This window comes from Salvia splendens, chromosome 9 (genome assembly GCF_004379255.2).
Source record: "Salvia splendens isolate huo1 chromosome 9, SspV2, whole genome shotgun sequence".
NCBI lineage: Eukaryota > Viridiplantae > Streptophyta > Magnoliopsida > Lamiales > Lamiaceae > Salvia > Salvia splendens.
Window position 1 is genome coordinate 39244 of NC_056040.1, and position 13865 is coordinate 53108.

Sequence of the window (13865 nt, forward strand, 5' to 3'; positions counted from 1 at the left end):
CTATTGTGGCTATTTGGTGTAACATTCTTGCTTTACCTGTGCATTTATTTGAGGAGTCCTCTTTGATTGCAATTGGTGAGATGCTAGGTAAGCCCGTTCAAGTAGATCGTGCCACTATTTCTAGATCGCGCGTTTCCTTTGCACGTATTTGTGTTGAGGTGGATCTGTCGAGGCCTATTCCAGAGGAGATAGATATTAACATTGCAGGGAAACATGTGACTTTGAAGGTGAAATGGGATAAGATCCCTTTATATTGTTCCGAGTGCAAGCACGTAGGCCACTCAGCGATGACTTGCTATGCTTCTGGGAAGCGCCCCATGCCTCCCAAGAGGGATTACACTCATGGGCCGCCCTCCCAGAACAGACCGACCCCCAACAAAGAGGGTGAGTCGCGTCGTGCAGAGCAGCCCCTCGCCGCGAGCTCTGCGGCTGGTAAACAGCCACAGGCCCAGCGGCAGCAGTCTAGCGCGGGAAAGGCTACAGAGAGGCCTCCCCCAGAGGTTAGCCAGCCTCCGCGTCAAGTGAGACGTAGGCAGGAGTTGGCGGTCACAGAGATGGCTCCCACCTCTGTCTCACACCCTGGGTCTTCTTCCGCAGTCGCAGAGGGTGCACAGGTTGCTGAGGACGACGGTTTCGTCGCTCTTAAGAAGAAGATGAACGCGAAGAAAGTTGCTAGTCGACAGAGGTGGCGAGAGAAGCGCCGGGCAGAGAGACGGGCAACCTCTATCGCAGAAAGGACAGTGTCAGACGGCGAGGGAGAGCATGGCATTGAGGCGGATAAGTCCTCGTCAGAGAGTGAGCGGGGTTCTAGATCGCTCTCTCCTACACTTCGACTTGGGCTCGGGTTCGGCCCCCTAGCGATGGTGTTGCATGACAACAACATGTTCGGAGCCTTGGAGGATTTTCCCTCTGATGATGCTGAGGTTGAGGTATACAGCGATGACCACCAGGATCATATGATTTGTGAGGTACCGAAGACGAGGCTTGAACTCTCAGATCCGGTGATTCAGTACATAGGACCTCCTTCCCCTCCTGCAGAGGGTACACCGAAGAGGGCGAGGCTTTCGGCCTCGGGAACTCGCTGAGTTTCCAATGTCTAGCCATTTCATGATCTGGAATGCCCAGGGGATAGCGAACGCTACTACCCAAGGCAGTTTCAAGAATATGATCGATATGTATAGTGTGTTGTTTGCCGCAGTGCTTGAGCCTCAGACAGAACCCCAGCCTTCTTTCTTTAGTAGGCGCTTTGGGTTGCAATTTAGGTGCTCGAACACAAACGGCAAGATTTGGATCTTCTCTCACAGGGATTGGCAGGTCGATGTGATCGACGATTCCGAGCAAGTTCTTCATGTCCGAGTTACTGCTGCTATATTCCCTACTCCAATCTTTCTCTCCGTAGTGTACGCTAAGTGCTCGAGGGAGGGGAGATACGATTTGTGGAATAAGCTCAGGGACATCTCCTTAGCGACTGACGGGGCACCCTGGCTTGTTGGAGGCGACTTCAACATCTTCTTGTTGGAGGAAGAGAGACGGGGCAGTACGACAGATAGGCATGGAGAGATGATGGACTTTGCTGACGCCGTTGCAGACTGCCAGCTCCTGGACCCAGGCTTTGATGGCCCACCTTTTACTTGGACGAGGAGTGGGCTCTGGGAGAGGTTGGACAGAGTCCTTCTAGGGGAGCATTGGACGACAGTCTTTGCAGCTACTAGGGTGACTCACTTGCCTAGGATCTCTTCAGATCATGCCCCTTTGCTCGTGCGATGCCAGCTCACTACCCAGATTCCGAGGCCATCCTTTAGGTTTCAGAACATGTGGGTACGGCATCATACTTTCAGGGATGAGATCACCAGAGTGTGGGCGGCGGAGACGGGCTTCTTCGGCATGCTCAATCTTCAGTTCAAACTCAGCAGAGTGAAGAATTTTCTCAAAGGATGGAACAGAGAGGTCTTTGGGAACATCTTCGAGAGGCTGAGGGAGGCAGAGGAGGCAGTTACCGTTGCGCAGGCGGCTTACGACGGGGATCCCACGGGAGCCCATAGGAGTGAGCTCAGCCGATGCACCGCTCTCTATGTACTCTGCACTAGGATGGAGGAGGATTTCTGGAAGCAGAAGGCTGCCATTCGGTGGGCGGTAGAAGGCGAAAGAAATTCCAAATTCTTCCATGGGTGGGTGCGACAGAAGCGGGTGAAGTCACGGATTCACGCCATTCAGGCAGGAGGACAGACTCTCACGTCAGAGGACGATATCAGACAGTCGGCGGTAGGTTTCTTTCAGCAGCTGCTCACGACAGACGTTGAGCAGTTGGAGCAGCCGGACCTTGATCTCTTGAGCAGCCTTCCAGACTCAGTGGACCGCGAGGGCCTCTGTGCAGTCCCGGACTCAGATGAGGTGAGAGCGGCGGTCTTTGGCATCAGTGGAGACAGCGCCTCTGGACCGGATGGTTTCTCGTCCCTGTTCTTCCAGCACTGTTGGGACATCGTTGGAGCAGAGGTGGTGGCAGCAGTGGAGGACTTCTTCTTGGGGGCCCCTATGCCCCGCAGCTTCACAGCCACGACCATCATACTCTTGCCGAAGAAGGCAAGCCCGGCGACCTGGGCGGAGTACAGGCCGATTAGCCTTTGCAATGTGACCAACAAGATCATCACCAAGATCTTGACATCGCGTTTGGCGCCACTGCTTCCTCTAGTATTGGCGCCGAACCAGAGCGGTTTTGTCAAGGGTCGCTTGCTTAGTGATAATGTGCTCCTGGCTCAGGAATTGATTCATGATATCAGCAGGTCGCTCATTCAGAAGGCTAACTCCCCTAATCTGGCCCTCAAGCTAGATATGGCGAAGGCCTATGATCGAGTGCAGTGGCCTTTCCTCCTCATGGTGCTTGAGAGGATGGGATTCCCGCCGGGGTGGGTGAGTATGGTCAGGAGATGTATCTCTTCGTGCTGGTTCTCTGTGCTTGTGAACGGGGCTTCGGCAGGTTTCTTCCACTCTACGAGGGGACTTCGCCAGGGAGATCCGTTATCGCCGTCTTTGTTCGTGCTTGCTGCAGATTATCTGTCGAGGAGCTTGGACAGGCTTGTGGCTACACATCCTGATATGGAGTATAGATGTGCTCGACGCGCGCCGGCCATATCCCATCTGTCTTATGCCGACGACATTGTCATTTTTGTCAGGGCGCACAGACAGTCCGTGGAGAGGCTGGTACATTGTCTTGACCACTATTCTGCCGTGTCGGGCCAGATGGTGAACAAGGGAAAGAGTCACTTCTATCTCTTTCAGAAGTTCGACTCTTGGGCGGCCGAGGTGGCAGAGGTGAGTGGATTCCAGCAGGGATTCCTCCCTTTCACTTACCTGGGAGTGCCTATCTATAAGGGGGGGCTGAAGGCCGACTACCTTTTAGATATCCGACAGAAGATGGTGGACCGGATTCACAGCTGGTCCCACAGACATCTCTCTCTTGGAGGTCGCCTTGCTCTGATCAAGAGCACCCTTGTCACTATCCCTCTTCACATCTTCCAGGTTCTGAAGCCGTTTGAGTACTGGATGAGGGACTTGGAGCAGATCTTGGCCAGGTTCTTTTGGGGCACGGTTGGGGAGCAGAGGAAGATTCACTGGGTTAGCTGGAAGAAGAAGATTTGCTTGCCGTTGGATGAGGGAGGCCTTGGCATCCGTCGTTTTCGTGAGCTCGTCAAAGCTTTCAGCATCAAGCTCTGGTGGAGATTTCTCGCGCAGGATTCACTATGGGCGCAGTTCACCATGCGCAAGTATTGTTTCCATGCTGGTCGTGCCTTCATTTCTCCTTACTCTGTGCATGATAGTCCTATATGGCATCGTCTCACGGACATTAGGGGTCAGGTTCATGGTCTCATTAGGTGGTCCCTCGGCGAAGGGCGGATTAGTTTCTGGGATGACGTGTGGGTCGGGGATCTCCCCCTTAGGACCTATTGTCTGCCTGGGACTGATCTTCCTGCCGCTGAGGTCTCTAGGTTTTGGCGTGATCATACTTGGCATGTTGATAAACTGCATGATTATTTGGCTTTGTATGGTGTGCCTTTGCATGTGTTGGATCTTATCAGGGCTGTTCCGATTGAGGTGGGCAGGCGGGATGTGATGCGATGGAGCCTCACTGGCGATGGCGAGTTCTCGACGGCCTCAGCTTGGGAGCTCATCCGGACACGGTCCCCTAGACATTTCGGACTTCGCATGGTTTGGAATGCTGGGCTGACCCCGACCATTTCTATCTTCATCTGGCGCCTCCTCCTCCAGAGGGTCCCTGTTGAGTGCTATGTTCAGACCCGCGGTATCTCTCTCGCATCCAAGTGTTTGTGTTGTGTCTCTTCTTTTTCAGTCGAGTCTTTTCAGCATTTGTTTGTGTCGAGTCCGTTGGCGAGATCTGTTTGGGACTACTTTGATGGCTGGTTCCCTTATATTAGCACACACATTCACACGTGCACTGATATTGCACTTAGAATAGGTTTTTGGTGGAGGTCCTCTCACAGGGCTCCCACCTTGCACATCAGTTTTATCATTCCTTGCTTGGTATATTGGTTCATTTGGACGGAGAGGAATAGCTGCAAGCACCGCGGCGTTTCTTTTCGTTCTTCCCATGTTATTTGGCAGGTGATTCGGCATTTGCGGATTCTTGTGGCGGCGGGTGTGCTAGTCCCCCTTCATTGGCGCGGTTGCACCCCGACTGTCGACTTCATGCCTTCAGTTCCTCCTCGCCGGCGAGTTCTGAGGTCCTTGAGTGTGCTTTGGCATCCACCCGACGATCCTTGGGTGAAGCTGAACACAGATGGGGCCTTCTCTACCTCGACGGGACAGGCTGGTGGTGGGGGAGTGGTTCGTGGCTCAGACGGTTCTCTTTTGAGGGCCTTTTGCACGCCCCTTGTAGCTGCGTCGGCCTTCGAGGCGGAGCTTCTAGCTCTTCTTCATGGGTTGACGATGGCTATGGAGTTCTCATCACAGGTTTGGGTCGAGATGGACGCAGCAGCAGTGGTCGCAGTGTTCACTTCGGGACGCATGGGAGCGGCGGACGTGAGACATCACATGGCTCGCATTCGCATTTTGCTCTCACAGATGCAGGTTCGGTTCTCTCACATCCACCGAGAGGGTAACCGGGCAGCAGATTTTCTTACAGGTAGGGGGGTCCAGACCCCTGCCATCACTTACTATGATTCAGATACAGCGCCTCGGTACTTGAAGTCGCTTGTGAGGATGGACCAGCTGGGCTATCCGAACTTCAGATTCAGATATCGAGATGGATGAGTTTTTATTTTTGTTATGGATTTTGATATGTATTTCTTGTATTTCCTTTGGGCTTGACCACTCCTTGGTCATCGCCCAAGTTATTATGTGCTTTATTAGTTCGTTTGCTAGATGGATAATACCCGGCTTGTGGGGATATCCTAGTAGCTTAGATAAGTTTTTTTGATATGTATCTCTTTTTGTGGACCAAGTCACTTTTGGGCTTGGTCAATGTACGACACTTTATTGTTTGATTTGATATGGACAGGTTGGGGGTCCGCCTAACCCCCCGCCGTAATGGTGTTTGAAAAAAAAAAAAAAAAAAAAAAAAAAAAAAAAAAAAACCCTAAACCCTAAACCCTGAACCCTCTGTTTCTATCTTCGCTTCTCCATCGCAACCATGTCGTGGCAATCATACATAGACGACCACTTGATGGCCGATGTTGACGGCTGCCACCTCACTTCCTCCGCCATCGTCGGTCACGACGGCAGCGTCTGGGCCCAGAGCTCCAACTTCCCACAGTTCAAGCCTGAGGAGGTAACAGCTATCATGAATGACTTTGATAATCCTGGTTCACTGGCCCCTACTGGATTGTACATTGGGGGAACTAAATACATGGTGATTCAAGGCGAGCCTAATGCGGTTATCCGAGGGAAGAAGGGATCTGGTGGTGCTACCATCAAAAAGACCAATTTGGCCTTGATCATTGGTATATATGACGAGCCGATGGCTCCGGGGCAGTGCAACATGGTTGTTGAGAAGATAGGTGACTATCTTATTGAACAGGGTCTCTAATTGTCACGCGCAGCGTTGTCGTCATCTTGTACACGGTATTCTGAAGTTGTGGGTGTTGTTGGGTGTGACAGAAATGATTTTGGTGTTTCAGAATTGGAGATGGCATCTCTGCCTAAATTTAAAAAGGGGTTTGTATTTCAATTTTCTGGTTATGAAAACTGCTATGTTTCCATGCTAGTAATTTATTTATTTTTGGTTGGTTAGTTCTTCCAAAAAAAAAAAAAAAAAAACCCTGAACCATCACACATCCAACCAAGCTGCTCTAGTGGCTTGGGAGTTGATATCAGGGAGCTTTCACTTCCTAGGAGGTCGCAGGTTCGAATCCTAGGAAGTGCAGATTTGGGGATTAATTTCTCCTTGGGCCTGTGGGCCCAGAATGACAACGAAGTGCACCTACGGGGTAAGACGCTTCACCTCCAACTGTTAGGTCGGGGGTCCGAGTCACATCGGAGGGTAGATGGGGAACCATCGTCGATCCTCCTAAAAATAAAAAAAAAAAAAAAAAAAAAAACCCTGAACCATCACACACACTAAAAACACACAATGCTCTCTAGCCCTTCGTTTTTTCGATTTCCGATTTCGCCGTTTTTTTGCATTTTTCGTTCTCGTTTTTTCGGTTAATCTTCTTCATTTCAGTCTTTGCTTTAGTTTTATCGTTTTTGTTTCTGTCGGAATCGAGTTTTGGCCGGAATCCGGCCACTTTTTGATTTCGGCCGTTTCTCTCTCTAGATTCCCGTCGTCTTCTTCCCTCTTTCCCGGCGGTTCTGGCCGCCGCTTCGTTGTGTCGTGTCTGGTCTAGGTGTTTTTTAGGTTCTAGGTTTCGTTTTGTTGCTTCAGTTTGTAGTTTGATCGTGGTCGGCAAAGCTTGAAATTTCGCCGTCAATGGCGGACCGTCCGCCGAGGCGTTTTCCAGCCTCTGTCCAACACCTGGTATCTGTCTTTGAACGTGAAACTGATGCAGAGCCTGTACAGGGTTCAGTGGAGGCACGAAATGTGGGTTTCATGCCTGAATCGGAGGTCGTCACGGAGACGGGTTCGCACATCTCCGACGCCTCTATGTCTGCGGAGGAGCTTGAAGAAGATGACCTGCTTGATGATGAAGAGGAGTATCTAAAGGAAATGGAGGATCAGCGAATCGTCGATGCAAAAAATGGCCACTTCGAAGATGATCAGCCGCCGGCCAGCATGTCAGTGACGGCAGAGGAGGCAGCCGAATACCTTGCTCTATCACTTGCTGCATTTCCACTGTGTAAAGATGTGGACATGATGAAGATTGAAAGGGAGAGTTCGTCATTGGAGAAAGGAGAGAATCGAGTGAATCATGGAATGGGTCATCGCCGGAATCCTGGTAGGGACGGTGGTTTCACGCAGGTTGCAGCCGTGAATGAGACGCCTCATTTGGAGATGAGTTCAGCCACTGTCAAAGTCTCACCTACCTCTATAGGGAATGATCATTTGATTAAGACAAAAGCTGCATCCCCTCCTTTGGGAAGTACCCACTTCAGTAACAACTCCCCCCATTTCATGGAAATGCAGGCGGCTACAGAAGGAAAGGGAGTGTCTTTGACTTGTGGAAGCTATCATTTCAATGTAGAGACCCATGCTTCATCGTTGGGAAGTGTTGAAAATCAAGGCTGCATGCCTTGTCTCATGGAGAACGTGCGATCACCACCGACTGCATGCATGGCTGGGGAAGAAAATGCTGAGCTTGACCTTGTTGAGGCTCGATCTCTGGTGGAGCAGCATCCTCCTTTGGGCCTGCAAAACGGGCCGCTGACTTCGGGCCAGGTAATGCCCTTAATGGACCTCTCATTTAATTTGTCTCCTACAATTAATCCCCAGCCCATTTCGACTGATCCCCAGCCCACCCCTCTCCCAAATAACCCCCAGCCCTCTACAATTAATCCTCTTCCTTCTACCCATCCTAAACCCCTTCAGCCCAATCCATCTAACTTTTCTACTTCTAATTCCCCACAACCCAATCTTAAACAAATTAAACCCTTTTCTACTTCTATTTCCCCACAGCCCAAACTTAAACAATTTAAACCCAAAAAATTGACCCAACTTAAAAAAAAAGACACCCCTCTGCCTCGCATTACTCGGTCAGCTTCTGCCGCTGGCAAACGTCTCGCCGTCGCCCTTTTCTCTGGCAAACACCATCCCAACAAACCACCAAACACCCCAGCCGCTCACCCACAATCCAGCCATGCTGTTTTGATCCCAAACATGGAGGATTTCCCTCCGATCAGAGGCTCCGAACTGCCCCCTGCCACCCAGAATTCTGCCGAGAGTAATCGCCCCCCCCTTCCAGCCGCTGTTGCTTCAGCTAAGGTTGGAAGTGAGCTCGCGGCTGCTCTGTTTGTCGGGAGTTCCGAGCCCCAAAATGTCCAGAAAACAGCCACCAAGCAGCCGGCAGTTTCTGCCCAGAAAAATCAGAGGCTTCGCCCATTTACGCCGGTCGTTGAGGATGAACAGATGCTGGACTTTCCTCCTCTTGAACGCACCGGGCTTGTTCACACGGGGGTCACCGGAGGTAGCTCTATGCAAGGCAGTTCAGCGGCTGCCACAATGCCTTCATCGCAGCTCGAAAACGGCAACAATCCTTGGAAAAAACAAAAGGATAATGGACCGAAAGTGGCCGCCGCTAACTCGCCCCAAAATGCTCAGCCCGAGAAATCAAATTCCGGGCAGCCTAACGTCCATTTTGCCCGCTCCATGGCGGATGTTCTTCGGTCGGGGCAGCCGGCGGAGGGTCCCATCCTTTTGGATCGTGAAAAGGCGGATAAAAGAGGCGAAGTCCGCATTGTCGAAGGTAAACCTTGTTTATTTTTTTCGGCTAATGAGACTTCTCTTCTTGCAGGCCGTTTAGGTCCCGCCATCGTCGGCAAATTTTCACACTCCATCCCCCCTGCCCACCAAATCCAAAAGGCACTTGGTAATATGAAATTTGTTGGTGCGATGTCTTGGAATTTCTTGAATGCGAAGCACATTTTTATTCAATTATCTGATATGAGTGACTATGTTAAATTATTGAATGGGCCTAACAACTCTCCTGTTTGGTATGTTGACCATCACCCTATGCGTGTCTTTAAGTGGACCCCCGATTTTGATCCCTTTTTTGAAATCCCTATTGTGGCTATTTGGTGCAATATTCTTGCTTTGCCTGTTCATTTATTTGAAGAGTCGTCCTTAATTGCTATTGGCGAAATGCTCGGTAAGCCCGTGCAAGTTGATAGGGCTACTATTACTAGATCTCGCGTCTCCTTTGCTCGGATTTGTGTTGAGGTTGATTTGTCGCGCCCTATTCCGGAGGAGATAGATATTGATATTGCAGGTAAACATGTGACACTTAAGGTGAAATGGGACAAGATCCCGTTGTATTGTAACGAGTGCAAGCATGTGGGGCACACGGCGATGTCATGCTACGCTTCGGGGAGGCGGCCTATGCCTCCCAAGAGGGACTACTCCCAAAGGCCGAACCCTCAGAACCGGCCCCCTCCCAACAGAGAGGGAGAGTCGCATCAGGCAGGCCCTAGTAGACAGTCTCAGGGCCCGAGGTACCAGCCTTTTACTAGGCAGGCTTCAGAGAGGCCTCCCCCCGAGGTTGGACAGCCACGGCGTCAGGAGAGGCGCAACCAGGGCGTGGTGATCAGAGAGCCGGCACCTGGCCCCGTCTTACACCCCGAGCCTTCTTCAGCAGCCGCAGAGGGTTCACAGGCTGCAGGGAACGATGGCTTCTTCGTGCCTAAGAAGAAGAATAAGGGCAAGAAGAAGTCTAAGGGCAAGATGATGCAGGACAAAGCCACCTCGGCGCGGCCATTGTCGGACGGAGAGGGATATCAGGGTATGGAGGGGGATGATTCCTCGTCAGGGAGAGAGCGGGCCTCTAGGTCCAGATCGCCTCCTATTACACGCGGTTTCGGATACGGACCTCTGGCTATGGTTTTGCACGCCGATAACATGTTCGGGGCTTTGGAGGATTTTCCCTCGGATGAGGCCGAGGTTGAGGTAGACAGTGACGACCCCCGGGATCATATGATTTGTGTGGTTCCGAACACGAGGCTTGAATCCTCCGATCCGGTGCAGCAGTACATTGGACCCACTTCCCCTCCCGCAGAGGGTTCATCGAAGAAGGCGAGGCTTTCGGCCTCGGGAGCCTACTGAGTTTCCCATGTCTTCTCACTTCATGATCTGGAATGCCCAGGGGATCGCGAACACTACTACCCAGGGCACTTTCAAAAATATGATAGATATGTACAGTGTTTTGTTTGCCGCGGTGCTTGAGCCCCAGACGGATCCTCAGCCTTCTTTCTTTAGTAGGCGATTTGGGTTGCAGTTTAGGTGTTCGAACACAAGTGGCAAGATTTGGATATTCTCTCACAGGGACTGGCAGGTCGAGGTCATTGACGACTCTGAGTAGGTCCTTCACGTCCGAGTTACTGCTGCGATATTCCCTTTTCCAATCTATCTCTCCGTAGTGTACGCTAAGTGCTCGAGGGAGGGGAGATACGATCGGTGGAATAAGCTCAGGGACATCTCTCTAGCCACTGACGGAGCCCCCTGGCTTGTTGGTGGCGACTTCAACATCTTCATGTTGGAGGAAGAGAGACAGGGCAGCACGACAGACAGGCACGGAGAGATGATGGACTTCGCCGACGCCGTAGCAGACTGCCAGCTCCTGGACCCAGGCTTTGATGGCCCACCGTTCACCTGGACGAGGAGTGGGCTCTGGGAGAGGTTGGACAGAGTTCTTCTTGGGGAGCACTGGACGACCGCCTTTGCGGCTACTAGGGTGACTCATTTGCCTAGGATCTCTTCAGATCATGCCCCGCTGCTGGTGCGGTGCCAGCTCACGACTCAGATTCTGAGGCCTTCGTTTAGGTTTCAGAACATGTGGGTGCGGCATCACACTTTCAGGGATGAGATTGCCAGAGTGTGGACGGCGGAGACGGGCTTCTTCGGCATGCTTAATCTTCAGTTCAAACTCAGCAGAGTTAAGGGTTTTCTCAAGGGATGGAACAGGGAGGTCTTTGGGAACATCTTTGAAAAGCTGAGGGAGGCAGAGGAGGCGGTTGCCGCTGCGCAGGCGGCTTACGACGGGGAACCCTCGGGTGCCCACAGGAGTGAGCTTAGCCGTTGCACCGCTCTCTACGTACTCCGCACTAGGATGGAGGAGGATTTCTGGAAGCAGAAGGCTGCCATTCGGTGGGCGGCAGAAGGCGAAAGGAACTCCAAATTCTTCCACGGGTGGGTGCGACAGAAGCGGGTGAAGTCCCGGATTCACGCCATTCAGGCAGGAGGACAGACTCTCACGTCGGAGGAGGACATCAGACAGTCGGCGGTTGACTACTTCCAGCGGCTTCTCACGTCAGACGTTGAGCACTTGGAGCAGCCGGACCTTGATCTCTTGCGCGGTCTCCCAGAGTCCGTGGACCGCGAGGGCCTCTGTGCAGTCCCCGACTATGATGAGCTGAGGGGGGCGGTCTTTGGCATCAGTGGGGACAGCGCCTCGGGACCGGATGGCTTCTCGTCTCTTTTCTTCCAGCACTGTTGGGACATCGTTGGAGCAGAGGTGGTGGCAGCAGTGGCGGACTTCTTCTTAGGTGCTCCCATGCCCCGCAGCTTCACATCTACGACCATCATTCTCTTGCCGAAGAAGGCAAGCCCGGCGACCTGGGCAGAGTACAGGCCGATTAGCCTTTGCAACGTGACCAACAAGATCATCTCCAAGATCTTGACATCGCGTTTGGCGCCGCTGCTTCCTCAGGTTGTGGCGCCGAACCAGAGCGGTTTTGTAAAGGGTCGCTTGCTTAGTGATAATGTGCTCTTGGCTCAGGAACTGATTCACGATATCGGCAGGTCGCTCATTCGGAAGGCAAAATCGCCGAATCTGGCCCTCAAGCTAGATATGGCTAAGGCCTATGATCGAGTGCAGTGGCCTTTCCTCCTCCTGGTGCTTGAGAGGATGGGATTCCCGCCGGGGTGGGTGAGTATGGTCGAGCGATGCATCTCCTCATGCTGGTTCTCAGTGCTTGTGAACGGGGCTCAGGCAGGTTTCTTCCAGTCTACGAGGGGACTTCGCCAGGGAGATCCGTTATCGCCGTCGCTGTTCGTGCTTGCTGCAGATTATCTTTCGAGGAGCTTGAATAGGCTCGTGGACACACATCCTGATATGGAGTATAGATGTGCTAGGCGCGCGCCGGTCATATCCCATCTGTCTTATGCCGATGACGTTGTCATTTTTGTCAGGGCGCACAGACAGTCCGTGGAGAGGCTGGTTCATTGTCTCGAGCACTATTCTGCCGTGTCGGGCCAGATGGTGAACAGGGGAAAGAGTCATTTCTACCTCTTTGAGAAGTTCGACGCTTGGGCGGCTGAGGTGGCAGAGGCGAGTGGATTCCAGCAGGGATTCCTCCCTTTCACTTACCTTGGTGTCCCTATCTATAAGGGGGGGCTGAAAGCCGAGTACCTTTTAGATATCCGACAGAAGATGGTGGACCGGATTCACAGCTGGTCTCACAGACATCTTTCTCTTGGAGGGCGCCTCGCTCTGATCAAGAGCACCCTTGTCACCATCCCTCTTCACATCTTCCAGGTCCTGAAGCCGTATGTGTATTGGATGAGGGAGTTGGAGCAGATCTTGGCCCGGTTCTTTTGGGGCACGGTTGGGGAGCAGAGGAAGATTCACTGGGTTAGCTGGAAGAAGAAGATTTGCCTGACGTTGGATGAGGGGGGCCTCGGCATCCGTCGTTTCCGGGAGGTCGTCAAAGCTTTCAGCGTCAAGCTCTGGTGGAGATTTCTCGCGCAGGATTCACTTTGGGCGCAGTTCACGATGCGCAAGTATTGTTACCATGCGGGTCGTGCTTTCATTGCTCCTTACTCTGTGCATGATAGTCCTATTTGGCATCGTCTCACGGACATTAGGGGTCAGGTTCATGGTCTCATTAGGTGGTCCCTTGGTGAAGGGCGGATTAGTTTCTGGGATGACGTGTGGGTCGGGGATCACCCCCTTAGGACCTATTGTCCGCCCGGGACTGATCTTCCTGCCGCTGAGGTTACTAGGTTCTGGCATGATCATACTTGGCATGTTGATAAACTGCATGATTACTTGGCTTTGTATGGTGTGCCTTTGTATGTGTTGGATCTTATCAGGGCTGTACCGATTGAGGTGGGCAGGCGGGATGTGATGCGATGGAGCCTCACTGGCGATGGCGAGTTCTCGACGGCCTCAGCTTGGGAGCTCATCCGGACACGGTCCCCTAGACATTTCGGACTTCGCATGGTTTGGAATGCTGGGCTGACCCCTACCATCTCTGTCTTCATCTGGCGCCTCCTCCTCCAGAGGCTCCCTGTTGAGTGTTACGTTCAGACCCGTGGTATCTCTCTCGCATCCAAGTGTCTCTGTTGTGTCTCTTCTTTTTCAGTCGAGTCGTTTCAGCATTTGTTTGTGTCGAGTCCTCTGGCGAGATCGGTTTGGGATTACTTCGATGGCTGGTTCCCTTACCTCAGCACACACATTCACACGTGCACTGATATTGCACTTAGACTAGGATTCTGGTGGAGGTCCTCTCACAGGGCCACCGCCTTGCACATTAGTTTCATTATTCCCTGTTTGGTGTACTGGTTTATCTGGACGGAGAGGAATAGCTGCAAGCATCGCGGCATTTCTTTTCGTTCTTCACATGTTATTTGGCAGGTTGTTCGGCACCTGCGGATCTTGGTGGCGGCGGGTGTGCTAGTCCCCCTACATTGGCGCGGTTGCACCCCGGCCGTTGACTTCATGCCTTTGGCTCCTCCTCGCCGGCGAGTTCTACGGTCCCTGCAA

General features: G+C 52.4%; 2 protein-coding genes across 2 annotated transcripts; both read left to right on the forward strand.

Moving 5' to 3' along the window:
- The first annotated feature begins 1092 nt into the window (after positions 1 to 1092).
- On the forward strand, positions 1093 to 5038 carry LOC121748025. Its single transcript, XM_042142236.1, has 5 exons — positions 1093 to 2133; positions 2215 to 2443; positions 3047 to 3309; positions 3517 to 3569; positions 4966 to 5038. Exons 1-5 carry the CDS (start codon positions 1093 to 1095, stop codon positions 5036 to 5038), a joined length of 1659 nt encoding a protein of 552 aa, XP_041998170.1.
- Positions 5039 to 5616: 578 nt separating this feature from the next.
- Positions 5617 to 6229, forward strand: LOC121749787 (profilin-like). Its single transcript, XM_042144421.1, has one exon. It carries the CDS (start codon positions 5645 to 5647, stop codon positions 6038 to 6040), a length of 396 nt encoding a protein of 131 aa, XP_042000355.1. The 5' UTR covers positions 5617 to 5644; the 3' UTR covers positions 6041 to 6229.
- Positions 6230 to 13865: the final 7636 nt, after the last annotated feature.